This window comes from Myiozetetes cayanensis, unplaced genomic scaffold (assembly GCF_022539395.1).
Source record: "Myiozetetes cayanensis isolate MyiCay16 unplaced genomic scaffold, myiCay2020 scf6-25, whole genome shotgun sequence".
Lineage (NCBI taxonomy): Eukaryota > Metazoa > Chordata > Aves > Passeriformes > Tyrannidae > Myiozetetes > Myiozetetes cayanensis.
Window position 1 is genome coordinate 15,228,044 of NW_026087853.1, and position 26,609 is coordinate 15,254,652.

A 26,609-nucleotide genomic window follows, 5' to 3' on the forward strand; every position below is an offset into this window, starting at 1 on the left:
AATATGTCCAAGCTTGTTTTGCATGTTTAATTTTAAAGAACTACTTTTTCCATACAGTGTTTTTCTCAAAATGTTTTATGCACACAAGTATTCATAGAGCATATTTGAGATTTTATGTCTAGGTATGAAGAGCCCACATTGCACAAAAGGATGACTGACTCTTGGCCGTTGCTTGCAAATTGCTATTGATAAAAGTGGTCCACAACCTATTAGTGTTTTCTCCTTTATGAGAAAGTTGGAGTGCTGACACTGATTCAGAGCTTTGAAAAGTTTGGAAACTTCTTATTCTTACAGAGTTGGTGTCAAACCCCAGAACTGTCATGTAGAAACTCTCAACTCTGTCTCATGTGTGTTTTATTAAACTGTATTTGTTTAAATTGTTAAAGTAGTTAAGTTTTATGTTGTGTCTGACCTTTGGATTTGGTGAATTAATTTTTCTTTAATAATTTTGTGTGCGTGTCTTGGTTTGATTTTAGATGATGAGGATGATGAAGAGATAGATGAGGATCAAGAAATAAAGGATAAAACTCGCCCCAAGTGGCATATTTGGTTGGATATTGAACATTCCCGTGAAGCAAGGCATTGGTTACCTTGGAGGCCAGACAAAACCAAAAAGGAAACTGAAGAAGATTGTGAAGATCCAGAAAGACAGGTCACTGTGATATAATAAAATAAGGGGAGATGATAAGACTAATTATCCTTTAATTTGAATTCATTGCCAGTGGATATGTTAGAAGAGTATTACTTTTCTTTATTTGGAAGAAAGATCTTTTCTTTTTTTTGAAATTCAAAATTTACTTGAGGTTTTGTGCTGAGACTTCTGCAATCCATGGAAAGCTCATGGTAAACTTTGGAAAGTCTGCAAGCAAATAGTCTATCTCTGCTGTTCACTGATGCCTGTCATCTGTTTGTGGAAATGTCACAGAAATCTTGTGTTTAAGAAGATACATGCGTTAAATAAAGAAAGGTTTTGTTGCCTTTATGTCAGATAGTTGGATTTTTTTTCCCTTGGGAAATAGTCAGACATTGATTTTCAAATCAAAATGTGTTAAATGGCCTAAGCCAGTAATATCTTTCAGACCTTCATTGTGTAAGTTTTCTGTGGAGGTCTTTGATGCTCACAGGCGAAGAAATCTCTTCATAGCAAAGTAACAGTCTGACTGGAAAATGATATTGTTGTTTTACTTCTCTCTTTTTAATTTGAATGACATTCTCATACCACTTAATAGTAATTCTAAATCTTACTGACTTGAAAAGATCCTTTATTACATAAGTTAGAGATTTACTGCTTTTATTTGATTGCCTAAGTTAATGGAGTTTGTTTTAATTTGGAATTTTTTAGGTGTTATTTGATGATCTTGGACCATCTTTAATCCGTCTTTCGAATCCAAATCTTCAACGTCAACTATTGTACTCATTTTTGCAATTCCTGGGAGTTCCATGTACAAGTAAACTCTTTCCTTCTGGTCTCTATATTGCCATGGATGAAAATAACATCTTTGACAGTGTGCTTTATGATGATAAACCGCTGACTTCTGTTGAGTTTCCGCTTTCTGGATTCAACAGTATTGGTCATATGGACACGATGCTACGAGGGAGACGCCAGATAGGCCACTGTAAAGAAGGAGAGGAGTTCATACAGAATGTTTTCCATGTTCTATTCCAGATATTTACAGGAAAGGAAAAATCTAATCTGTCTATTTGTTGGTTGCAGTATGAAATATCTAAGGTAATGAGGAGTCTGCATATAATGACTTTTGTGATGTGTGGCTTTATTCTCTATTAATGTTTATATTGAATTAAATATTGATGAAAATTGTCTTGCGGGGCTAGGTATTCAAATCAGGAAATACCAGTTAAGATTGCATGGGGGCGTAAAAAAAAGGCAAAGAAACAAACCCTTTTCTTTGATACATCTTATGCGCTGGCATACATGCAGCAAACTATTTTAAAGTTTTGGATCAATGTTATTATGTGATACATTATATGCTGGACAGGAATGGTTGCAAGTGGTTTTTTTACAGGGAAAAGTGAATCAATAAAGTATTTTTACCAAACTGTTCTACTAAGTGAATAATCCCCAATACCATAATACAAGCACCTAATCAAGAAACTTTTACATCCTATACAAATTACATTTGGAGTGTTATTGAAGGATATCACACCTTATCACTTGCTGCAACCCTGGCAGTGCTCAAGGCTGGGTTACATAAGGCCTTGAGCAGCCTGGTTCAGTGGGAGATGTTCCTGCCCACTGCAGGGAGGGTTGGGACTAGATCATCTTTAAGGTCCCTTCCAACCCTTAACATTCTATGATTCCATGAATATGGATTTCAAGTAAAACTGTTCTAATAAATGCCCACAGAAGGGCAGAGAATCCAGATTGTCTTCCTAATGCTTAAGAAATTTGGTGTTGTGTTTCCTTATGGATAAGATACCTGTCTCTTACTTCAGCACTACCTGACCAGAAGACCTCTTGCCTTTTAATCTTCCCATCCAGTCTTCAGATTTGTCTGTCAGAACATTTCCTGCTGTGAAAAGCTACTTGGGTTTAGTTCTGCTAGTCATAAGCTGCATAATTTATTTTCCTTTTCTCAGTCATTACAGGTTAGCAGCTCTGTGTTTGAGCAGTTGGCCTTTTAAAAGAGTGAAATTTGATATTACTTAATGTCAGCAGCAGAAGTAAGAATGATAAATGTGTGTAATTTGGCTGTGTTGGAGGGAGCTGACAACAGGCAGTTGTGACTACTTAGAGTACTCAGTAGCAGCAGATCTGGCTGGTGGTGAAATATGGAACAATATGAAAACAAAACACAGTAATGAAGTAAAAAGATGCTGTGAGGTTTTTTTCTCTTTTCTTCTTCTATCCTCTCAAAATTTGTTCTGTTTATTTACACTGCAGATAATTCAATGTCTCCAAGCAAAAAAGAAAAAGAAGCTAAAAGCACAAGGGAGGAGGAGTAAAAAGCTGGCCAAGAATTTCCTTAAAGCACTTGACAACCGAAACAACCTTACTCTCTGGAAACTCTATGCCTACCTAGAATGGCTGCTTGGTAACACAGATGATGCCAGGAAGGTGTTTGATACAGCTCTTTGCACAGCAGGGACAGGAGGACTGAAGAGTGCCCACCTCTGCAGCCTCAGCCTGCTTTATGCTCAGCTGGAAGTGGAACTGCTAGAAAGTATAGAAGGGGCTGTTATGTCACGTGCTGTTCATATATTGACCAAATTGACTGAAAGTGGACCATATGTGCCCTACAGTGGACAAGTGTTATCTGTGAATGTCTTGAAAGCCCGTAAAACATATGAGCATGCACTGCAAGGTTATTTAAGTAAAACACCAGTTTCTGATCAGGATCAGGTCAGTGATGCTGATCAGCTGGTTAACTTGGTTGGTTGTTATGCACTGTTCCAGTATTTGACTGTTGGGATTGATGCTGCAGTACTAATATATACGCAGGCTTCAGAAAAACTTGAAGCTTCTGGTCCACAGAAATGTGAAAAAAATGGAGAGAATTTCTGCATTCAAAATTTTCCCAGTGCTCTTGAAGCTGTCATGCTGCTGCATACAAATTTACTGAGATTTCACATGAAAATTAGTGTTTATCCTTTGAATCCTCTGCGAGAGGCACTAACGGAGGCTCTGAAACGGTATCCTAGCAACCAGTCTCTTTGGAGGTCATACATCCACATCCAAAGAAAGTCTCACAGTGCTAGCAAAGCACGAAGATTTTTTGATAATGTCACAAGGTCTACTGACTCTTTAGAGCCATGGCTGTTTGCAATCCAAGCAGAGCAGCTGAGAAAAAAACTCACAGAGCAAGTCCAGAGGTAATACCTTGCAGCTCCTTACAATTGCGCTTTTTTAAATCTGTCTGATAACTTAATAGAGGAAAGCAAATGCTGTCATAGTTCTCATTTTGCAGATGAGAACTAAACTGGGGATGTTTTTTTGTTCAAGGCTGAACAGGGAGTCAGTAGCAGAATCTTGAACAGAATCAAAGCCCTAGGGGGATATCCTCATGTCCTTTCTACTGGAGCAGATTGTGTATTGCTTTGTTTGATTATTTGCTACTGGCATCAGGGTGGAACACATTTCTTTAAAGAATTTTTAAATAACTAAGCCTGTGTAGATGGCCAAGGTAGACAGTGTGAGCTTAGAAACTGCTGCATTATAATGCTACAGCAATAAGGAGTGTAATACAGAGCTATGCTGCAGTTTCTGTCTCAGCTGGCTGCTGTACTTTACTTCTGGATCACAGAATACAGTTGTGGCAGATCTGTTTCCATAGTGAGTCCTCAAGAGTTCAGTTTTCATATGGTGCTGTTGCTAGGTAGAAGAGGCTGGAAATTCCCCTAATTTGCAGTGGTCTGTGATTTTTTTTGCTCCTGAGACAGGAGGAAAGGGTAGGAAATGTGGGGAACAAGGTATATGTTCATTCTTAGAGCTTAGTCTCTGAACTGTTGTCTACTTGTTGCTTGGAGCTGCATATCCACTGCTACCTACATATCTCTAATAACATGGGCAACTTGATTGGTTGTGTTTGCATGTAGCAACAGATTTCTAGTAAAGTGTTATATGCAGGTTTTAATAGCTGTAAGCTTACAATATTCACACTTGGTGAAATTACATAATTACCAATATACTTTGAAATGAGGGAGCATCCACTGCTTTGGTTGCTACAGTCTGACAGCAGGCATTCATACATGATAGTGACGTTCCTGAGCTGTCACTCTATGTCATCCTAAATTGCAGTAAGAATTCTACAGGCATCAAATGTAAAGGAGGATTTGATTTCAATTTACTGTTAATTAGAGATTGACACTCTGATAGGTTTTCATTATTGTTATTGGAAACTGATGTTAAAATTCTGGAATGATGATTTTCTCTGTGACGTTGAGTTCCTTTACAGATTTTTTTGCTGCTAGCATAGCCTTTCCTGTAGGTTATATTTGCAAGGGACAAATTGGATGCTGCAAAAGCAGAGCTGAACTACTGCAACAGGGAGATAAGTGGACTGTCAGTCATGCATAAAACTAATGTTTTGTGATGTTGTGACAAACTAAGAAAATGTCTGTGCTATATGTGACTGTTTTCTGTTCTGGCTCATGTTCTGCTTGTTTACGTGCACGGAATTCAGATGAAGAAATGAATATGAAAGGTAAAACAGGAACATATGGAAGTCAGGGTTAGGTACGAGGCTTCGAATATCTGATTCCATGCAGAATAGATTCCATAATTTTGCCTCAGGGCTAAGGTCAAGAGGAGAGGACAGATTACCTCAAAGGCTCTTGAAAAAAGAGGCAGATTAGGAGCCAAGTGTTAATGGTGAGTGGGACAAGCTGGCAGACTAAGCAAGTGCACACAGACAGAAGAGACATTGCCGTGAGTGCTCCAGGCTGTTTCTTCAAGCTTCAGCCAGTCTGTATCAGCTGTAGATGGAAATCAGTGCTTTGGTAAAAAATACATACCTGCTTTTGTGCTGTGCCTAGAATTTAGGGGATTTAATCTCTAGGTGAAGATTATTATTGTAATCATGGTTGAGATCCAGAGCTATAATTTTGGCCTGGATTGAAGACCAGTGTATGGCCTTACAAGGATGACAGGGTGAGTTTGAATTAACATGCCTGGGCATCAGAAGATCTGCTGACCCAGACTTGAATTTGTTTTGAGATGCTGTGCCAAGCTTAGAATAATAAATGATCTTGAATGAAGATGTTTTAAGGTCATATGATGGTGGATTATCGTATTCAAAAAGAACTTACTTTTGACCATGCTAAAAGAATTTCCACAAAAATATTTGATTTATTTTTTTTAACTAATTTTCCTAATAGAAATGTGTTGATTATATTAGCAAGTGCTAAAAATATGGTTTATAACATGCAGAGTTTGTAGTGGGACTTACAAAAACCTGGGTATATACCGTGCTGCAAACAGAGACAGGACATTGTTCTTTACCCTCTCTTACCTGGATGCGGTCTCTGAGCTTGGATTTAAAGGACTCTTGTTTCTTCTTTGTGTTTCAGGGCAGATGTTGGTGAAGTACATTGTACTATTCCTGAAACTGGATTAACAAATCGTATTGTAGCTCTATTTGAACACGCAGTTCAGAGTGAAAATGGTACCCATTGTCCACTGCTGTGGAGAATGTATTTGAACTTTATGGTAAGATGAAGACTTATCAGTGTTGTTTAATTTTGCTGCATTTGGAATTCTCGTGAACACAGCTGTAATCCTATATAAAAAAATGAATACTAAATGCTACCATGCCTCTATGATTTGCAAGATGATATATGTGAGTTGTATTGGTACTTATTGCTGAGAATATTAAGGAAAATGTAATTCACATGGATTAGGAGTAATAGCTTTGACAGTATAGTCTTAATATAGATGCAGGCAAGTTACTATGTCTTTCATCTTACATAGATAAAAATATGTCATAAAATGCCATTAGATGGATTCCACCCAATCTTACAATATAAAGGTAAGTTGTCAGGGGAGAAAAATTTAAGAAAAGAGGAAGTAAATTGTAGGGACGCACATTTGTATTATTTTTTATGTGAGTAAAATCAGCGAAGATGACTTTTATTTATGTTTTAGACCTACTTTTTAGTTCTGAAGGAAATTACAAGGTTTTTGATACTTCAGTCAAATCTAGATCCTCCTTTTTTTAAGTTCGCAGAATCACAAAATGGTTGAAGTTGAAAGGGACCTCTGGAGGTCATCTTGTTCGAGCAGTACCACCTAGAGCTGGTTGTTTACTACAGTGTCTAGATAGGTTTTGAATATCTCCTGTAGACTCCATAACTCTCCAGGGAACCATGGTAGTACTCAGTGACAGTCACAGTAAAAACCTGTTTCCTGATGTTCAGACAGAGCCTCCTGTGATTTGGTTTGTGTTACCTCTGGTCCTGTCACTGGGCACCACTGAGAAGGGTCTGGCTCCCTGTTCTTTGCACGCTCCCTTGAGGCATTTATATATATGTATAAGTTCAGCCCCCAAGCCTTCTCTAGGCTGAAGAGTCCCCACTCTCTCTTCTTCCCCTCTTAGGAGAAATGCCAATGTCATCTTAGTGGCCCTTTTCTGGAATTTTACAGGGAAGCCAGCAGCTTGATGCAGGATGTCAGGTGTGACCTCACAAGTGCAGAGTAGAGGGACAGGATCACCTCCCTCACCTGCTGGCAGTGCATTGCCTGATGCAGTCCAAGATACCATTAGCCCTTCATTCCAGCAAGGACACACTGCTCAACTTAGTGTCCACCAGGACCCCCAGTTCCTCTTCTGCCAAGTTGCTTTCCAGCTGAATAGACCCCAGCATATATTGGTGCCTGGCCTTGTTCCTCCCCAGTTGCAGGAATTTACACTTCTTGTTGAACTTTGAGGTTCCTGTGAGCTGATTTCTCCATCCTGTTGTGGTCCCTCTGGAAGGCAGTGTGACCCTTGGGTGTATCAGCTACTACTCTGTTTTATGTCATTTGTGAGCTTGCTGAACCATTAGTCAGGTCATTAACAAACATGTTAAATCACATTGGACCCAATACTGTCCCCAGGGGTACTGCTAGTTACTGGCCTCCAACTAAACTTGTTCCACGGATCTCCACCCTCTTGGCCCAGGCTTTGAGACAGCTTTCCACCTGTCTTGCTGTCTGTGTATCCAACTCTTACGTCAACCACTTGTTTAGGAGGATCTTATGGGAGACAGTATCAAAAGGCCTTACTGAAGTCCACACAGACAACATCCACTTGCAGTTGTTCAACCTGGAGGAAAGGAGGGTCCTGGAACATACTGTCAGTGTATAGAAATACCTCATGAGAGGCTGTAAAGACAGACAGACTCTTCTCAGTGCTGCCCAGTGACGGGACAAGAGGCAAAAGCCACAAGCTGAAATATATCAAATTCTGTTTAGACATGAGAAAAAGGTTTTTTACTGTGAGGGTCGTGAAACACTGGAAGAGGTTGTCTGGAGATTATGTCGTCTCTGTCCGTAGAGATAACTCAAAAAATCAACTGGATGTGGTTCTGAGCAGCCTCCTTTGGTGACCCTGCTTTGAGCAGAGGGCTTGGAGCACACAGTCTCCAGATCTCCCTTCCAACCTCTGTGACTGTGAAGAATACAAAGACAGAATGTTACAGAAAGCTCTTTGCAGAGCTGCAAAAGATTCGTGTGCAGCTCTAGGTTTCCTGTGGGTGAGTGAAATGCATTGCTGTTCAGTAAAAAAAAAGACTGGATGTGGCACTTACTTAACACCACCTGGTCTAGTTGACAAGGTGATGTTAGGTCAGAGGTTGGACTCGGTGCTCTCAGGTCTTTTCCAACTTAGTTGATTCTGTGATTCTGGCTGCACCAGAACAGCACAAATATCTACAACCAATGTATCAGTAATATGAAAAATAATTTCTATATTTTAAGACTTGACAAGGAACAAGTTGCTGATTTTTAGCAACAGTACTGATGTAGTCAGAACAAAAGAAGAGGTAAACTCACAATCAAAGATCTCTTCTTCTCCAAAGGTCACAAAATATTTAATGTATTTTCAGTACTTTGAAATTAGCGCTTTTTTAGATTTGCCATAAAATCACATTTGTTAAGTGTTTTTTAAAGTATTTCAATTCAAAAGATTTCTTCACAGAAACTGTGTAATTATTTCTACCTGTAACTGGGATGGCTGAAGCTAAGGAGACTGTTTAGCACTCTGACCTCTGCTGCCTTTCTCTTCTAAACTTCATGATAGCTTTGTGCTCTGTACTTGTATGACATAGTTAAGTGGATACTTTGAGGAAGAAGTTTTAATGCTTTCCAGACAGATACTAATTTGTCATATCCATTTTTATATGTAAGGAGGTTCAACCTTACCAAGCTTCTGCTGAGTAAGAACATCCAATGTATTATCACCTCCACTGTACCAAAGATGCTCTTGTGCAGTGTATGTGTAGCATATCAGATATAAATTTTGGCTAATAATCTGCACCCTTGCATTATTGTCTAGGCAAAGGTACTGACTTGAGCTGAAATACTCAGCAGAGGTTCTTTCTGTGAGTTCTTGTTCTATTATTTGTCATACAAGTAAAGCCCTGAAACTCCTTAAAGACATCTGAAGAGTGTAACCAGTGTAACGTGGCAGAGCTACCACAAGCTATAGTAATAAGGATTCTTCTCAGCAGAAGAACTCTGAGCTTTTCAGCAATCCTTTCTTTATCTCAGAGGTAATTGTTTCATTATTTCAGCTATTACTGCACTGAATTATGAACATTTCTTTTTCTCACACAGGCTTCACTAGGAAAAAAAGAAAAAAGTAAAGGTTTGTTTTATAAAGCCCTTCAAAACTGTCCTTGGGCAAAGGTAAGCACAGGTAACATGTAAACTTGTCATCATACTCTAATTTATGAAGTTCTGTATTGGAAAAAAAAGTTAGACTTTATTAGTTGTTGTAGTGAGTTGTATGCAAATGAAAGGAGAAGATGGTGAGGAGGTACTGTTAAGATTTTCTGCAAATAAGAGATGCATCAGAAATGGAATCATGGTCAGTAGTCAGCATTGTTTGTGTTTCAGGACACATAAATGTTGCATTGCATTGAGGCACGGCAATAATAAATCCTGTGTGATCTAGAAGTGATTGAGTCTTTCAGACTGTGTTTTATCATGAGCATGGTAGTACCAGAAATACATAGGCAAAACAAAATGTATGTAGTTAATAGTATAGAAAATTATTGAGGAGCACCTGCAACTCCTCAAGTAATGTCCATATATGCTGCAAATGCTCCAGTGCCTCTTGACTTCTGTTGTATCTTTTTAAATAAAGTTATTTACTAAAAGTTGGAAATCACTTGATTAAACATCTACCTGGCTGTCACTATAGAAGTACTAATTCTGTTTGTATTATTTCAAAGAAGTATATATTTATGTTCTTGCTACAGAGTTGTTGCCTATCTGCTTACTTTTTTATACCACGTTTCTTGCTGTGATACAAAGATGGCACAGAAAAAATTCTTGTTGCCTTTTCAGGTACTCTACATGGATGCAGTAGAATATTTCCCTGATGATGTGCAAGAGACACTTGATCTCATGACTGAAAAAGAATTGAGAGTGCGGGTACCTATGGAAGAGCTGGATCTACTATTAGAGATTTAAAAAAAGACTGGAGGAATGGAGAAAGTACAGAAGCTACTTCCAAAGCTAACAATTAGATTAATTTCTTTTCATACAGGAATTCTGTTGGCACTTTGGTACTATGTACTTAAAGTTGGGGTTTTTTTTAAATCTTTTATATAAATTCCCATCAAAATGGAGTTCTGCTAGCTGCAAGTATTCTGGAATCAAGGACTGCATTTTGCCCACAAAAATGCATCCATTTCTCTGAAGTAGTGCTGGCTCCCACAGAAGGATACCCTCTTTAAATAACCTCCTGTTGAACGCTGCCCAATTTCTTATTCTGTTGTTTGAAATTACATTCCCTTGGGTTCTGTAGAGGTTCAGTATATGCCAACTATGGTTTGGTGAGCAGCACAGGAAATAAACATCTGCCAAATGGATACTCCACTGTCCTCCAGTTGGCAGACTTCAGTAATTTCCTTCAGCTTGCTATGCGTGTGTGTGTATATAACTGCTAAGCCAAACAACCATTACATCTGTACATATCCTGTGAGTAAAAGATAAATCTTTGCTTGATCAGGCATCCTATTTTGGACTTGTATACTTTGACAGATGACCATTTTAATACAAATATTTATGAAAAATATACCAGAATATTTGAAAATTCGAAAGGAACTTGTTTTTTGTTTATTAATAGAACTGAGTGTATTATGCATCTCTAAGCAGCTCACTTCTAAACAAGTTTTTGTAATTGATTAGTCACTTTTGACCCAAATCCAGGCAATCATCATAAGAGAAGTAGAGGTCTGGTCTATATTTAATCCTCATCAGAGAAGGCAGAGTAGGCAAAACATGATTGTTTAAATAGTAGCTTCTATTCCAAGAGTCTTTACTCAAGCTCCTAGAGAAGTCATATGAAATATGGTAACAATTTAAGGATACAGTTATGTTATGTATTTATTTTATAAGACAGAATATGCTGAAATATGGAAAAGACTGTTTAGCATCCCTACTCTTGAGACCTAAGAACTCAGATATTGGATCTTCATTTGAAAATAGGGTACCTGCAGCCACTGAATACCCAGAATTGCTTCAGATGTTTTTCAGGAAAAAACTAATTGTCACTAACAGCGCTGAAAAATTGGGATCATCCAGCTGGTGAGACGTGATGACATTTGAAACTATGTCTGGACAAAGCCATACAACCTGTGCCTTGGATTTGCCTGTGGCACCACAACATTTTAGTTCATTTATTCCTTTCTAAAATTACTTTAAACGTTACAGGGAGTATTATAATTTTAAATGACATTACAGCTCTTCTGAAGAGCCTTATATTGCTGCAGTTGCAAGTGATGCTGGTTTTGCTGTGAAAATAATTGTTTAGGCTATGTGAGAAATAAGTATTTAATTTTTTAAATCTGTGCTTCTTACAAAAATGATAGCTCCTGAAATGGAGGTAGAAGTTACTCTGTGTCTAAACAGTAACATGGCAAATTATGCCTGTGTTTGTTTATGCTTTCCCATCAAATCAGAATGCTATTTCCCCTGAAGCCCAGAAAGGGCCATGGAATGGGATGAACTTGATTGTGCTCCTGCTTAGAGTCACAGAGCAGCCCAGGTTGGGAGGGACTTTGAAAGATCATCAGGTCCAACATTTTGTGAGCCTAGGTGAGATTACCTAGCACTGTCTCCAGTCACATTTGAAAACTTCCAGTGATGGCAGCAATTAGTTATGTTGCATCCTGTCCCCTCAGTCCTTTCTTTTGCACAGCTTTTCCCAGTCCAGTGCTTGTGCTACTTCCTTCACTTGGGTGGTCAGAGGCTGCTCACTTCCTGGTGCTCTTGAAGTCCTGCCCAATTCAGACCCCAGTAGCTTTTTCCATCCTAATGGGGACTGTACTCACTGTTCACTTTCTCCTGGTCTTTATTACTTTTGTCTTGATCTTGGGACTCTATTTCAGAAATGCTGGCCAAAGTGGCGGAAGTTAAATTCTACTGCAAAAGGTAAGAACCAAATTTCCAAATACACTTGGTTTTCAGTTCCTGTGGTGGCAGACATGGTACCAGAACAGAGTCCTTGGAATTTGCTTAATGAAATGCAGCTTTCCTTCAGCGAGCTGAACTGACCTCTTTGTGGGTGTTGCTTCTAGCCAGAATTAACAGCCATGTCCCAAATAAAAAGTGCCTTGCTCTCCACACATTGTAAAGCTTTTCGGCCCCTCAAGCAATGATGAGAGCAACTGCCATGATTAGAAAGTGCTAAAAAATCCTTGGCTTTTTGTGACCTTTCCAAGGAGACAGATCTCCTAAGGTTTATAAGAATGGGTAATAAAACTTGTTTTTCTATCTTCAGATGAAAACCAATTCTATTTCAGGGTTTCTGACATCAATTAAATGAAAGACTGCATTCATCTGTAGGGTTTGTTTTGAACAATGAGCCACATAATTTTTACATGCTGCTACCATTGTTACAGCTCTGGCAGTTATCAAAGGCATTGCTGTGTGTAACTCTGTGCTCTTCCTGGCCAGCATTTGCTCCCAGTTTCCAGAACAAAGACTGCACATTGCTTAACTGTGGTCTCTATGAGGAACTTTATATAAACCTTAAAATTCACATGTACAACAGCTGGAAACTAATTCCTTAGAACTTAACAAGTCCTTCACAGAAGTACACTACACAGAATGCTTCATAAGTAGTATATGCACGGCTACAACTGAGCCAATAGAAATCTAACCCCTGTGGGGTTGGAGCTGCAGGCAACAGACTTGTGTAGAGGGGAAGAATTCAAGATTATGCAGAACTGCATAACACCAAGTGTGACTTGTAGTTTGAATTTCTCTGTGCAATCTGCTGTGTGACAGACCCAGCACCTCCAGCACCCAGGCTGGCCAGTGCCTGTGCCTGACCAGTGTGCGCATCCTGTCCTGGGCAGCGTGGGGCTCCAGAACCTGTTCCTACTGTAGTTGGTTCCTTTCAGAGACATTCTCTAGCTTGGATGTTTATGTAATGAACTGTAAACCTCTTGGGAAAACCAAATTTATAAACTAATCTCACAAGTACCTTATCCAAACAAGTTTAGATCCTTAAGCTAAGATTACTAATGAGTGCCCATCTTGCTCTCTTAATGGCACAAGTGATAGAGATGGGTACCTTTAAAGTGTGTCTCAGTGTTACTCAAGGTTGCATATTTGTCATTAATTTTCATGTATATGTGACACTGAGGTTACTCAAAAGTGTCTTTTGTCCTAGTTAGCCCCTAAAAAACCCAAGGTAATTAAGAGCAGCAGCAGTGCTGCAGAAGGTGTAAGAGACTGCCATGCCTAAGGAGGACTGCGAGGTGGGGCTCCTGCACTGCTCCCTGCCTGGCAAGGTGTGGGTCACTCAGACAAGCACTCATGGGTCATCAGCACTTTCTCCTGAAGGTAAGTCTGATAAATACAACAGACAGTTCCATGTAAATAGCAGGGCTTTGCTACCCAAGTGGTTCAATTCAAATAAATGTTTTATTGGGAAATGAAGAGTTACAATGACTGAAAAACCACAACCCACCAGATTTTAACCTGCTCATGAATGAAAATTAGCTGTGTGGTTTTACACAAGACTCTCTTCAACACAGAGAGTTGCAGGTAGTCCCCACAGAGACGACTTAAAGATACAGTCCCTCAGGGGTTCCCTCCTGCTTCTTGTAGAGAACGTTCTCTTTAGACTTCTTGAAATCTTCATTTGTTACTTTCATTCGCCGTTCCCTCAAAGCCATCAGTCCAGCTTCTGTACAAATTGCCTGCAACACAGAAAGCAAGAACAGTTTTACAGTCGCTCTGCAACCCCTTCAAGTCACACCTCTGAAGGCACCTGCATCTTCATACTGTTCTGAAGACTGTAAGAGCGAGGAGTGTTAACAAAATCTGCGTTCTGCACTTTGATGCTGTTCAGTAGCACTGAAGCATGTAAAACAGGCTGGGTAAGGCCACATAAAAGGACAGAATAGTCAGAGGAACACTTCAGTGACAGAAAGGCAGCTTTGTAACAACAGTATTTCCGTCCTGTGAGGACAGACAGACCCAGCTCTGTCCCCAGTGGACTGTGTGATCCTTCTGCAGGGAGGTGACAGAGACACGTCACATTGGTTTAAGCTCGTGAGTGTGGTAACTCTAGCCAGGCCTTTAGAAAAGCCTGAAATTCCCTAATCTACAGTTAAATTTATCTGCTTGCAACATATTCCCTAAAAATGCTTTTTATCCTGCACTATCTTAAGTAATGTTTAATATACCTTGCACAAAGTTCCACATTCCCCTTTTTTTTCACTTTGCTACTTTTAAAATTTCATATTCAGATCACACATTCAGGTATGTACTCTTGCCAGCACACGCTCCTCACAATTACGGTTTTTATAATTTCCCATTTGTACAGCAGAGTACATGTCATGGATAAAAGCTACGCATGGTAACATAAACACAAGGAACTAGAGAACAGTTCAAGAGAACAGTTTTGGATGCAGTAAAAATGAAATTAATTTTTGCTTTGAAGTGAAGAATGGTGATGTGTGCTGACCTTAATATCTGCACCACTGAGATCATCTTTTGCCATAATCAGCTCATCCAAAGTCACATCATCTGCCAACGTCATCCTGCTTGTGTGAATCTGAAAGATTCGTTTCTTCGTCTTTTCATCAGGTAGAGGGAACTCTATTTTCCTATCAATCCGTCCTGTGCAAAAAAAAAAAAAGAGATCAGTCTTAGGTTTTTTGCATGCAGCTATAGGAAACAGCAGGAAGAACATCTGAAGGTCTCACTGACAGTAACTGTTTTGCTGGGGTGTGTCCAGAGAAAGGCAAAGGAGCTGGTGAATGCCCTGGAGCACAAGTCTTAGGAGGAGCACCTGAAGGAGCTGGGAGTGTTCAGCCTGGAGAAAAGGAGGCTCAGGGGAGACCTTATTACTCTACAACTACCTGAAAGGAGTATTCTAAACTCCTTAGGTCTAGTCTAGTTACTGTTCAGAGTAGTTCTTTGACAATTTCATCCTAAATTATCTTTACTCTTTATCTAAACTCTGTTACTTTAGGAGTATCTTTACAACTTAGGATACTTACTTACACCTTCAGTATTTACCTGAAGGTAAATCCTTTCATCTCTCTTGTTCTCTACCTTCTGACTTAACAGACACCACAGACATTACGTCTCAATACATTTTTAGTAGCAATTCAGAAATAGTACCTGTGCCTGCTCAAGCTCCACATGTAACACACACAGCTCCCTCCCTCACCCCTAAATGGCAGTGTACCAGGTCAGTAAGGAAGCAGCCTGGTTGCCTTGCACCAGAACTCAGGCTGTCTCCCTTAAGGCTTAGGCTCTCCTGAAGCACAGGTGGCACTGCCCTTCCTTCCCCAGCTGCTGCAGGTATTAGTGAAATGCTGCTGCTGCTGCACACAGCTTGCCTTAACAACTAGTTAAAATGGCTGTGCCATCTTCACAGAAAGGAAGAACATTCAAATTATTATGCATATGTAAGAGGAATTAACACATTTCTTCTCATCCAAAGGTTTTTCTCCTATTTGGAAGCTTGTGAATGGGTTCCAATTTTAAGAGATACACCAGGCAGAGATGAGCTGGTGAGTAAGGACAAAGCAGGAACTTGCATTCTTTTTACCTGCCTGTGTTTGTCAAGTTATGACAAGTCCTTTCACAAGAAAAGTGGTGTAAGCATACACAGCAGGAAGTCCCTTACCTGGCCTAATTAAAGCTGGGTCCAGTGTTTCTATTCTGTTTGTAGCCATTATAACTTTAACATCCCCTCGAGAGTCAAACCCATCCAGCTGGTTCAGCAGCTCCAACATTGTGCGCTGGATCTCTCTCTCACCACCTGAATTTGAATCGTACCTTTAAGAAAAAGAACATAGTCAGAACAAGCACTATGTAAACTGCCACAAAGGCATAAACAAAACTGAGAGGAGGGGGTATTTTTTTTAAACATCCATAGGGTTCTTTTTCCGCATTTAATGTTTACACTTATAAAACAAAAAGCAGGTTTCCAGAATCACTGTGACATCTAAGTATGTAAAGAGACACTGAACTATTCTTGCAGCTGGGGACTTAACAGCCATCATACAAAGAAAGTATATTGTTTTCCCATAGTTTTGTTACGTATTTGGAAATATCTTCTTTCCCCCCAACAAAATTAACATAAAAAGAGGCAAAACCCTAACTCTTGAAGCATATGCATCTATACATGAGGGAGCAGCTGCCTATACTGCCACTTTGGGCTACTGGCCGTGTATAAAATGTATGAGCACCTTCTAATTTGTTTAAAAAACACCAACTACTTTAAAGACTATTTGTATTGGACAGTTCCAAGAAACCTACAGAATTTTCAAAGTAAGACAGCTTGGATACAGGCTCAACAACATAGTTTAGTGGGGTATAAGTAATCCTTCTCCAGGACAGTAACTTACCATGTAACATTCTCAAAGCACAAGTTTTTAGCCACCTACCCAGAGAGGCAAATGACAAATGGATATACTGTGTACTAAGTATTCTGCTCTACTGTTGGATCACTAAAGCCTATTACTGTACACTTGGATTTGCAGTTAGGGGATTCCCTATGCACGTATACACAGCATGTCTTTCTGGTTTAGACACTCTCTCAGAGATGCTCCCAGGCAGCAAGAGAACAGAAGTTACGTCTCTGGTCATGCCTATTTAATGTGAAAAGACTGCAATATATTTTGGTTCCAAAGAAGTTATCTGAAGTGTTACTTATTAAAAATGCTTACATCAACAGTAGTATCTGACAACAGTAGCAGAACTAAGAAACTGAGTCTCAGTACAGTGGCAAAGGAAGTGTTTCTATTAAACCCTCGCTGTCCCTGGTAATATCTGTGTGTGAGGTGGGAGCTCAGACACTGTACCTCTTTGTTCCAATGGCATCGATTTCATCGATGAAGACGATGGATGGAGCGTGTTCCTCTGCCACGCGGAACAGCTCCCGCACGAGCTTCGGGCCGTCACCCAAGTACTTCTGTATGAGCTCTGAGCCAACCACTCTCAGGAAGGTTGCTGAAGTTTGGTTTGCCACTGCTTTGGCAAGTAAAGTCTTACCTATTTTTAGTTAGAAAGAAATATTGTAATTAGTTTGCAGAGTGGCGAGAGGAAGGAAAGAAGGGAAAGGGAGGAAGGCAGGGAGAGAGGGGTGCCTTAACAAAACAGTGATGTGACATTTGTGACAGACTTGGCAATGCTTTAAATACTGACCTGTCATAATTTATTTTACTTGTGTTACTGATCTGTAAAATACCTGTGCCAGGTGGTCCATACAGAATGACTCCTTTGGGTGGCTTTATACCCATCTCTTCATAATATTCAGGGTGGGTAAGAGGAAGTTCCACAGACTCCTACAGCACAAGAAAAACAAACGTGTGTTTTTATAAAGATCTGTGGGGATCTCCAGAACAGCATTACTGAAAGTAATAAAGGCAAAATCAACTTCACTAATTTCAAGACAGACCTTGAAAAGCATGGCTCTCTGTTGCCTCCAATCCTAAGGCAGGCAACTACTCTATTTGCACAACTTTTCCTATTGTTTTTGTTTGACATGTGGAAGAGGAGGAGTTGAGTGTTTCCCCTACTCCAACCTCAATGCATCATGCTGAAGTTAGAGCCCCAAGAGGGATCCACTCATGGAGGACCTTGGGGCAGGGGGATATTTTATGGAAGGATGCCTTTTATAAAGACTTACTAGATACTACAGATCAGTATTTTAAGAGCATTTATGGTTTTGTACACCTACCAAAGCAAAAGGGTTGAGTTTTACCATGGTTCAGGTACAGCTCCGCTGGTAGGAACCCCCCTCCTCCTCCAACCAAACAACAAACAAATGCAAACACAAAACAAGCCAAGCACTAAATCCTCAGACTGCAGGGCATTAGACACTCAAAACAACGTCTGCACTTTTTACAGTTTAACTCTCAAATTGCAACAATCATTAACTTTACACGTTGCAAAATAGTAAGTTATTGGAGAGATTTTACAAGCTCTGGGCTCTACAGGCTCCAGAGCAATTGCAAAAGGTTCCTGTGCATGCAGCCTCTGAAGATCCACTTAAAAGGTTGAGATCCACGAGCCTGCCTAGCGAAATCAAATGAAGAAATGCACTCTAGCAAGACACAAACCACCACTACTTGAACAGCAGCTGGTCCTGCTGTTTCCCTTTTGAGTTCCTAGGACAACAGCTGCTTGTTGGCTTACTGAGCTCTGTGAGTACAACTGAATACCTTGATTTCTTGAATCTGGTTGTCGAGGCCACCAATGTCAGCGTACGTTTCCTGAGGAGCTTTCTCTACTTTCATCACAGTCACTAAGGGGTCTGTGTCATCCATCAGGACTCCTATCACAGCATGAACCTAATTCAAGAATTAAGAATTGTCAAAGAAGGCAGGGAGCATTATTAATACGAGCTCAAACCTAATCTCAATGCCCCTCTATTTAGGTGTGTGCAATATCCATTCAGCACATACATACATACATACATACATATATACAATACAGCATCCTCTCTCCTGTGGTGCTCAGAAAAAACAAGGCAAGTTAAAAACAGCACAAGAACTTGTAAGAAACTTCATTTTATAAAAACAACTCACCTTGTGATTTAGCAAAACAGAGCAGCCTGGCTCCAGCAGATCCTTGTCCACAAAGGACAGAATACTGACATAGTGTTCTGATCCTACTGACGTGGACACGATGGCATGGTTGTCATCAATGATCTCCTCCAAGGTACCCACGGACATTGGTGTTCCCCTCAGGTCATCCACCTTGGATCTTTCTTCCTGTTGTTAAGGGAATCCAAGAAACAACTGAACAACGCAGGCAAAAGACGTTCTTGTACAACGCTGGCTCAACAATTCAGACAGAACATAACAAAACCAGTCTTTCCTATTGTTTTGCTGCCACGAAAGGCACAAAAGCAGAGGCCAGTAACAAAATCCAGTATTATTTTAGTCCTACTCTATGGACTCTACTAGATGGATGTGAATAAGCAGAATATCCTTTCTCTGTTGATGAATATCTGGGGGCTTTGGCAGAGCATTAAGAAACAAAAAATCACCGTGGCCTCGTCTGCAGTAATCCATGCTTGGTCTAAAACCATTTAGCCAGTTCATGAAGAATTGTGATAAACCTAATATGTTTGTATCAACTTGCACATTCGTGGCACTTTATTTCCATTGCTTTGGTATGAAGTTCACATTAATTAGAACACTTATTGTAACACTAGAAGCAACAGTTCACTCAAACCTCACCTCTTGTTTTTCTTCCAAAGGTTTCATCTGTTCTTGATTTCTGATAAATTCTTCCTCCATTAACAGATAATCTTTAATTCTCTCCAATTTCAACAATTTGAGTCTGCACTGTGTGTGAGGAGTCACTGTAACCAAAGCAGAATCCCAGTATTTTAGACCAAATTTGACATGGTACCAACTATTCACTAATTCATTTCCAGAAATCCTGGGGATTTTTTTTCAGGTAGTAACTCCTACATAAGCAGCAGTCACTATTTTACTTGTCCCACTGCAATTCTAGACAAAAAACATATTTAAAGATAATGTTTTCTATGAATTTCTCCTCACTTCAATTCCTCTCTCTTACCTGAGAATTCGTGGGCTGCATCTTGCAAAATAATAATCTTATTTTGTGGGCTTTTTACACATTAATTAGAAACAAAATTCCACTTGGCTTTGTGTTTATGACCTGCCCAGAGCCAGATCGAGAGGAGAGGACATCTCCACACTTCTCCAAGAGCAGACAGCCCAGCACTGCTGGACAGGCAGAATGCTCACCTAGGGGAAGTTTGCTGGCAGCATCGGGTCCCTTTGTTTTCTTCTTCTTTTTCCCCACTCTGGTTGGAACCGGAGGTTCATATTTCTTCTTCTTATCCTTGTTCATAAAAAGAATTCCATGAAAAGATAAAAGAAATCAGGATAATAACAATCAGAAAATACACACAGGTGTTAAGTGCACAGAGTGAGGAAGAGCTCAAGGTGAAGGGTTTCACCTTTGTTAAACAGTTTTGTTAAAACTGTCTCCTCAGGATCACAGCAGGAAGCCCAAAACAAATATGACTCTTACTTTTTACAAAAAAAAATTTTCTGCTTATTTTACATCCCTCTTTCTAATTTAGACTCCTGCCAGTTTTTAGTGAATACAGAACATGCAAGGCCCAAGCCTGAGGTACATCACAAAAAAAAACTAATACGTGAGAGGGTGAGAAAATATTGAACCTGAACCTTTCTGCTGCACTTCAGTCAATAGATAACACTCTTCCAGTGTCCCAGCTCGGACACTGCCTGCCATGTACACTGTGCTTCCACCCCCAAATGAGACCAGAAAGGCCCAAAAGGCCCACAGGGTGAAGGACAGACCTCATGCAGGTGACTGTATGATGTCACTTTCAAGCCAAAACCAGTTCCTTAAGTGACACTTTGAAGGCAACTAGTTCGAACCCTGATACATTTATGGTTTTATTCTTTTCAAAAATAAATTACTGTCAAGTAGCTTCAGTTTCCCTTAAGCCCCTTTTCCTATTTTTTTGAACAGCATCTGTTTTCTCCATATGCACCCAGAAGAGATAAAGACATTCATCAGAGCCAACAAGAGCATAATTGTATGCGGTTACAAATACAAGAATAATTTTAAATGACCGTATAAAAAAGCCTACTGCAGCCAGGCTCTGCAGCAGCACACCTGTACTCCACCCTGTAAGTATTTGTTACCTTGTCATCCTTCTTGCTACCACCAGGACCGTGTCCGCCGCTCTGACTTTGCCCCTAGATAAAAGGAAAAAAAAAATAATAAAAAAACCCCCACACAAACAAACACAAAACCAAAAAAACAAACAAATACGTGTACAGTTCTATGAATCGCGAAGCCCAGGGGCAGTTCCACGTACAGAAACGCCAGAACCGGATTTCTCCCGTCTAAACGAAGCAGTAATATACTGCTACCGACTGCCAGTAAACAAAGCCAAGTGCCCGGCCCGGCCCGGTCCCTCCGCCCGCGCTCCCCCTGCCCGGCCTGGAGGCGCCGCCGGTGACTCCGCAAAACGCGGGGCGCCGGCGGCGGACGCCGAGGGACGCGGCCGGCAGAGCCCCCCGTGCCCGCAGCCCCGCCGTGCCCCGCCAGTGCCGTGCCCACAGCCCCGCCGTGCCGTGCCGGGCCGCGCCGGGCCGGGCCGTCGCCGCTCACCATGGCCCGCCGCCGACACACGGAAACGCCCCGGCAGCAGCGGGACGGGCCGAGCGGCGTCACTACGGGCCGCGGCGAGGGACAGGCGCGGGCGGGGCCGGGCGGGTGTCAGTGCGGCCGCGGCCGGCAGAGGGCGCGGTGCCCCCGCGGGTGCCGCGGTGTGAGGAGCGTCCCGAGCCGCCGAGGCCCCGGCTGTGGGTGGGGTGTCCCGGGAGCCTTCCCGGGGACAGCACCGGCACTCGGCTGATCTCTTCTCTGTGGTGATTAGTGACAGAACCTAAGGGAGTGGCCTGAAGTTGTCAGGAGAGATTTAGGTTGGGTATTAGAAATAGATTCTTCACCCAGAGGGTGGCTGGGCACTGGAACAGGCTCCTCTGGGAAGTGGTCACAGCCCCAAGCCCGACGCAGTTCAAGAAGCATTTGGATGACACTTTCGGACACATGGTGTGGCTCCTGGGTGTGCTGTGCCAGGCCAGGAGCTGGACTCGATATTGATGGGTCCCTTCCAGCTCAGGACGTGGTGTGATTCTGGGATAACTCTGCCCACAGGCAAACCCCATCTGAATGATTCCCCCTGACTTCACTGGAGAGCACAGGGGTTTCTGTCCCGGGGACAGACACTCTGCGGTCACATTTCAGCTCCTTGCAACAGATTTTGAATACAGATTCAGATTAATAACACTTTTCGCATTTCTTAACAGAGGAAACATATTGTGATGACTGAGCTGAGAAGACATTTTAAACAATCCGCTAAGGCAGATTTTGCTACAAAAGTGTGAAACTGCCTTCTCCACCACTGAAACTTAGAAGAAAAGGGTTCTTTCCCCATGAGATATTTCTTATAAATCTTACAGTTTAGTTTGCAACAAAACAGGAAGCACATGATAACAGCTGCCACAATGTTAATATCTGGAAAACAAACAAACAAACAAACAAACCAACCAACCAACCAAAAAAACCAACCTAAAACCTCTGAATATGCTGGGAAAATATTCCTATTTAATCCTGGTAGTTCAAGTCACCTCACTTCTACTTAACCACTGAGAGGGGTCTTCCTGGGAATTCCAAAACACTCAGGATGCATTGTGCCACAAGTAGCAGTGTTAAAGAGTGCAGCTCTTGCCTGCTTTGTGTGCCTGCCTGGGAAGCAGTCCTGCTCCTGTCAGGTGTCTTGGGAGGTTCTTTAAAATATCCTGTCATGAAGAATTAATCAGTCACAATTTCACCTTGCACATACTGCAAACTCTCCTTTCAGTGTGGGGCCTGGTGCTGTGGAGGAAGGTGTGTGGACCCTGTAGAGGACAGCAGTGTAGCCTGGAGTATGGAAAGGAGCAAAACTAGAGCTAGTGTTTTACAACATGCATGGAAAGATCTCTACTGAGACCATGATATACTGAATATTGCTGACAGCAAATGATTTCAATTCGCCTGCTGGTGCTGGTAGTTCTCCACCTGTAGCTGCGTTGCCTTGTGTTTTTTTACTGTTCCAACAATATAAACAGGCATTCATTCTGCGTATAAAATGCCAGTAGCTCTTTTTCCAAAAGCTTGTTTTTCCATAGCATTTTTCCATCTGTGTTTTCAAAATAATTGAAGGCATCCAACCTTGTTTTAAAGTCAGTTGCAGAGGGACTAGTCAGAAAAGCTTCTCTGCATTGAAAGAATGGAAATACAAATCAAAGAAAGAGTGTGGTGGGATGATGGTTTGTATGTCTAGGAATGAAATCTAAGCTTCGTGATTTTTAAGGGCCAAGAAAGAAGAGACACTGTGATCTTTCTGTTAGGACTTCTTGCTGTCAACTGGTCTCTGTTCACAGAGTTCACAGAACTGAAACAGAGGAAGAAGAGTGGCAAATATTCTTCATGCCTTATATTTAAAATAACAGGGTTTTTTTTCCTAGACCTGATGCTTCCTTCCATCTCTTGCATCAGCTAGTCAACATAAAAACATATTGTTTTTGTGTGTGTTGTAAGAATTTTTTTTCTTATGAGTAGCACTGTGAAAATTTTCAGGAAATCCCTCCCTTCAGAAAAACATAACTTATACCTACAGTGAGTTCTACCGGTCTCTGATATTCCTGAGGAAATGCAGTAGAAACTTCCAGTGTCTGCTTTTAACATTCCTGTCTGAGTAAGGAACTTTATTAGTCATTAATGTAACTGGCAGGGTTGTGTGGAAAGGTATGAGGTTTTGATAATTTACTTTGGTTTGGTTCCATTTGTTCGCTGAGGGTTACTGTTACGCACAGTGGATTTGATCTGACTTTTCTATTGTTTTTATTCTTTTATGAATTAGCTGTCTTTTTGTTACAGTATCAGCTGTTCTGTAACTTTTAAGGCCATTGGAATGAAATTAAGTAAAAATAGGTGTTCTCTTCTTTAATAACATTCACTTTTTGGAATTTACTCTCTTATAGGATTGCATCTGTATTTCTTACAGGGTACAGGTACTAGGACATCCTTTCCCTCAAATATATACAATTTTTCCTCCCTTCAGCCTCCCTTTAGATTCAGAAATACTCATATTTATTTCTAATTATACCTGTAATTGATAGTTCTGTTCATGATTGAGATTTCTTGTCACTTTTTCTCTTGTGAAAGCCTGATTTCAGTGGCTTGTGTTTAAGTGGGATAATTATGGCCCAAGCTGACCTCAGCGGTAGGGGTATAAGGTTAAGGTGAATGTAAAAGCTGAACTTTGCACTTATGAGCTCATAAGACAAATCTGTGACAGCATATCTGTGTTTGTAGCCTTTATAAGTATTAGGAAATTATATATGGCAGCAGTAGTAAAAGGGTGTTGTCAAGATTGTCTCCCAGCTCATGTGCTTAAGTGCATGCTATGAAACAGCTATGGTAGAACTGCAGAAGGCAAATGCTGTGGGTTTTGAACCAATTTCTGATTTGGGGTGATCTGGTAAATGGCTTGGGGTTAGTAGTGCCGGTGAACTGCAAGAGCTAGAGAAATGCAGTTCTGTAACCTGCCTTGCCTTAACTTTGCACATCCACAGTTTTGACTTTGTTGAAGAGTACAGATAATGTCCAATTAGGAACTTTAAACAATAAATATGTTTAATGATCCAAGTGCCTCTGATTTCTTTTGTTATACTTGCTAGAAAAATAACTCTGAAAGAGCCAGCAGGGGTAACAGGAAGGGACATACAGTCCTTGTTTGTTAAAGATGAACACAGCCTTGAGGGCATCAAAAAGCTTCTCTTTACAGAGTTGTTCAGGGAGGGTGAGTTTTTTTGTGCTTTGTTTTTTCTTAGTGTTTTCCACTCCCTCCTCTTCATTCTGCAGTAAGCTTACTGCTGATCTTTTTGGCATATTGTAAAACCCCCAGCTCTGTTCCCAGGCCTTCGAGGAGGAAGAGGGCAGCTGAGGGCTGGGGGAATATTTGGCTTGGGATTAGTACATAGCAAAGAAGGTTTATTTTCCCTTTGCACATACAGGAAATTACTAGGATTGCTTGTGTTTTTGATGTTAATTTGTCTTTCTTAATATATGTCTAGCCACCTAGAGCTTTTTGTGTTTGCATAAAATTAAATAAACCTACATACTGGAAAAAGATTAATCTTGCTATGGTTGCTACATATAGCAAGGGTCACATTTTCAAAAGTTGCAAGTTGGACTCCCTCTTTTCATAAATGCGCTAAGAACTTACATGCCCTTCAATAAATGAATAAAAACACAGGCTATTAAGGACCATTTGGATTATTTTTTTTTAAGTGTGCATGTGCCAAGGTACCCAAATAACCATTAAGCTTCTCTTCTGCTTACACATTGTTCAAAGATTTTAGCAATCGAAGGTGTTCCTACCACCTACTAACTGGCATGTAACTATGTGAAGGGTAGTTATTAGCAGGATGCTTTACCCTTCTAGGCTCCTCAAAGAACCAGCCAAGTGAAGTTTCTCCCCCAACTCAGAACAAGGCTCATCATCTTCGGGAAGAGTCTTACGTTGCCCATCCATGGAACTAGGGACATGACTTTCTTAAACTAAGCTACTCTAATAAGTGCCTGCTGTCAGGCAACATGATTGCTTCCTCCTTCTCCCATCACCAAGACTCAAATACGATGATTTTAAAAATAGGAATGTCACCTGCACCTCCATTGTTTTTCCTGAAGCCTGTATTGTATGTTTGAATCAGTTCATTTTCCAGCTCCCACTGGTTTGTGTTGGTGTTGTGGTCTGAGTACCACTGAAAAGCAAACTTCTTGGAGCAGGAATTATTTGGAACTGGACAAGCACAATTCAAAACATCTGAAGTGCATGGATGCTTTCAAAAATTCTGGGAATAAAATTCCTGGGAATCTCTGAGTGCTGTAGCACCTTGATGACTGTTTTATACATGTTTTCAGAATACTACAGGACAATAATTTTATTAAAAGTTATGTTTATAATATACTATGTCTTCATATGATGTCATTTGGAAATCTCAAAGCAATACATAATTCCCCTAAGTTAAATCTCTTAGTCTTGTATGCAGGCAGATTAATGATTGCTGATGTTGAAAAGATGCCATCACCCAGTTCCTTAGAGTCAACTCACTAGTAGTCTAGAATGGTTTTATCAAACTGAATACATCATCCTTAATTATATCAGCATTCACACAAATTAGTTTGTTCCAGAGCCACTTGGCAGGACTCAGTCAAATGATGAAGAGATACCAAAATAATTTTTATGGAAAAAGAAAAGCCTGAAATAGGCATTTTGTTTCATTTCACAGAAAATAGTATTTCTAAAGACACATAAAAATGCTTTCTAAATATTATACTGACTACTACTTAGGCTGTGAGCCTGAAATTCTTAGACAGTAATAAATGTTTGCCAAATCTACGTGCTCCATTGTTTTCTAGTAACTGCTAATGATTTGTGTGTTTTCCGTCATGAAAGGGCAGAGTTGTTCTAATTAATCATCTAATGCTGCAAGTGCTTATGCTTTGCAAAGCCCAAGAGAGGCATTATACCTGCTCCAAGGGGCTTCTCCTCACAGTGCAGTGCAGAGGGAGGCCAGAGGGCAAAGCACATCAGCACAAATACACCAGCAAAGCATTCATTAAATACAGTAGTTAAAGTCAGAAAGCATTTAGGGACAGTCCCAAAGCCCACTGAAGCAGATGGAAAGAAAGGCTGAATCTAACAATGAAAAGCATTAAGTGTAAGTATTAAAGGGAGCAGAAAGTGGAAAGAGGGGAGAGAGCTATTGTCAGTGTAGGAGAATGGGAAATAATTGTCTGAGACATCAGAAAAATGAGTGGATATATCTTAATAGCTTAATGT

At 40.6% G+C, this 26,609-nt stretch overlaps 2 protein-coding genes across 3 annotated transcripts in view; one reads left to right on the forward strand and one right to left on the reverse strand.

The window, feature by feature from the left end:
* The window catches only part of NRDE2 (NRDE-2, necessary for RNA interference, domain containing), a 31,323-nt gene extending 20,559 nt beyond the window's left edge, over positions 1 to 10,764 (forward strand). For both annotated transcript variants that reach the window (XM_050335348.1, XM_050335349.1), the window contains exons 9-14: positions 477 to 652; positions 1,343 to 1,729; positions 2,903 to 3,831; positions 6,028 to 6,166; positions 9,272 to 9,343; positions 10,007 to 10,764. In XM_050335348.1, coding sequence (XP_050191305.1) covers positions 477 to 652; positions 1,343 to 1,729; positions 2,903 to 3,831; positions 6,028 to 6,166; positions 9,272 to 9,343; positions 10,007 to 10,132 — 1,829 coding nt within the window. In that variant the 3' untranslated portion in view covers positions 10,133 to 10,764. The remainder of the gene's footprint in view (positions 1 to 476; positions 653 to 1,342; positions 1,730 to 2,902; positions 3,832 to 6,027; positions 6,167 to 9,271; positions 9,344 to 10,006) is intronic.
* A 2,814-nt stretch (positions 10,765 to 13,578) lies between these two features.
* On the reverse strand, positions 13,579 to 21,406 carry PSMC1 (proteasome 26S subunit, ATPase 1). The gene is made up of 11 exons (XM_050335365.1): positions 21,326 to 21,406; positions 20,854 to 20,907; positions 19,921 to 20,017; positions 19,384 to 19,508; positions 18,727 to 18,912; positions 18,361 to 18,489; positions 17,385 to 17,481; positions 16,999 to 17,188; positions 15,819 to 15,970; positions 14,646 to 14,800; positions 13,579 to 13,875 (listed from the first exon to the last, which is right to left on the reverse strand). The coding sequence occupies exons 1-11, from the start codon at positions 21,326 to 21,328 to the stop codon at positions 13,741 to 13,743; spliced, it is 1,323 nt and encodes a 440-aa protein (XP_050191322.1). The 5' UTR covers positions 21,329 to 21,406; the 3' UTR covers positions 13,579 to 13,740.
* Positions 21,407 to 26,609: the final 5,203 nt, after the last annotated feature.

Coding starts and splice junctions, on each gene's coding strand:
- PSMC1 (XM_050335365.1), bottom strand. Junction 19,509..19,920: donor TGCCAGCAAACTTCCCCTAG/GTGAGCATTCTG, acceptor CTTTGGTTACAG/TGACTCCTCACACACAGTGC. Junction 18,490..18,726: donor CTGTTTTGCTAAATCACAAG/GTGAGTTGTTTT, acceptor TTCTTGAATTAG/GTTCATGCTGTGATAGGAGT.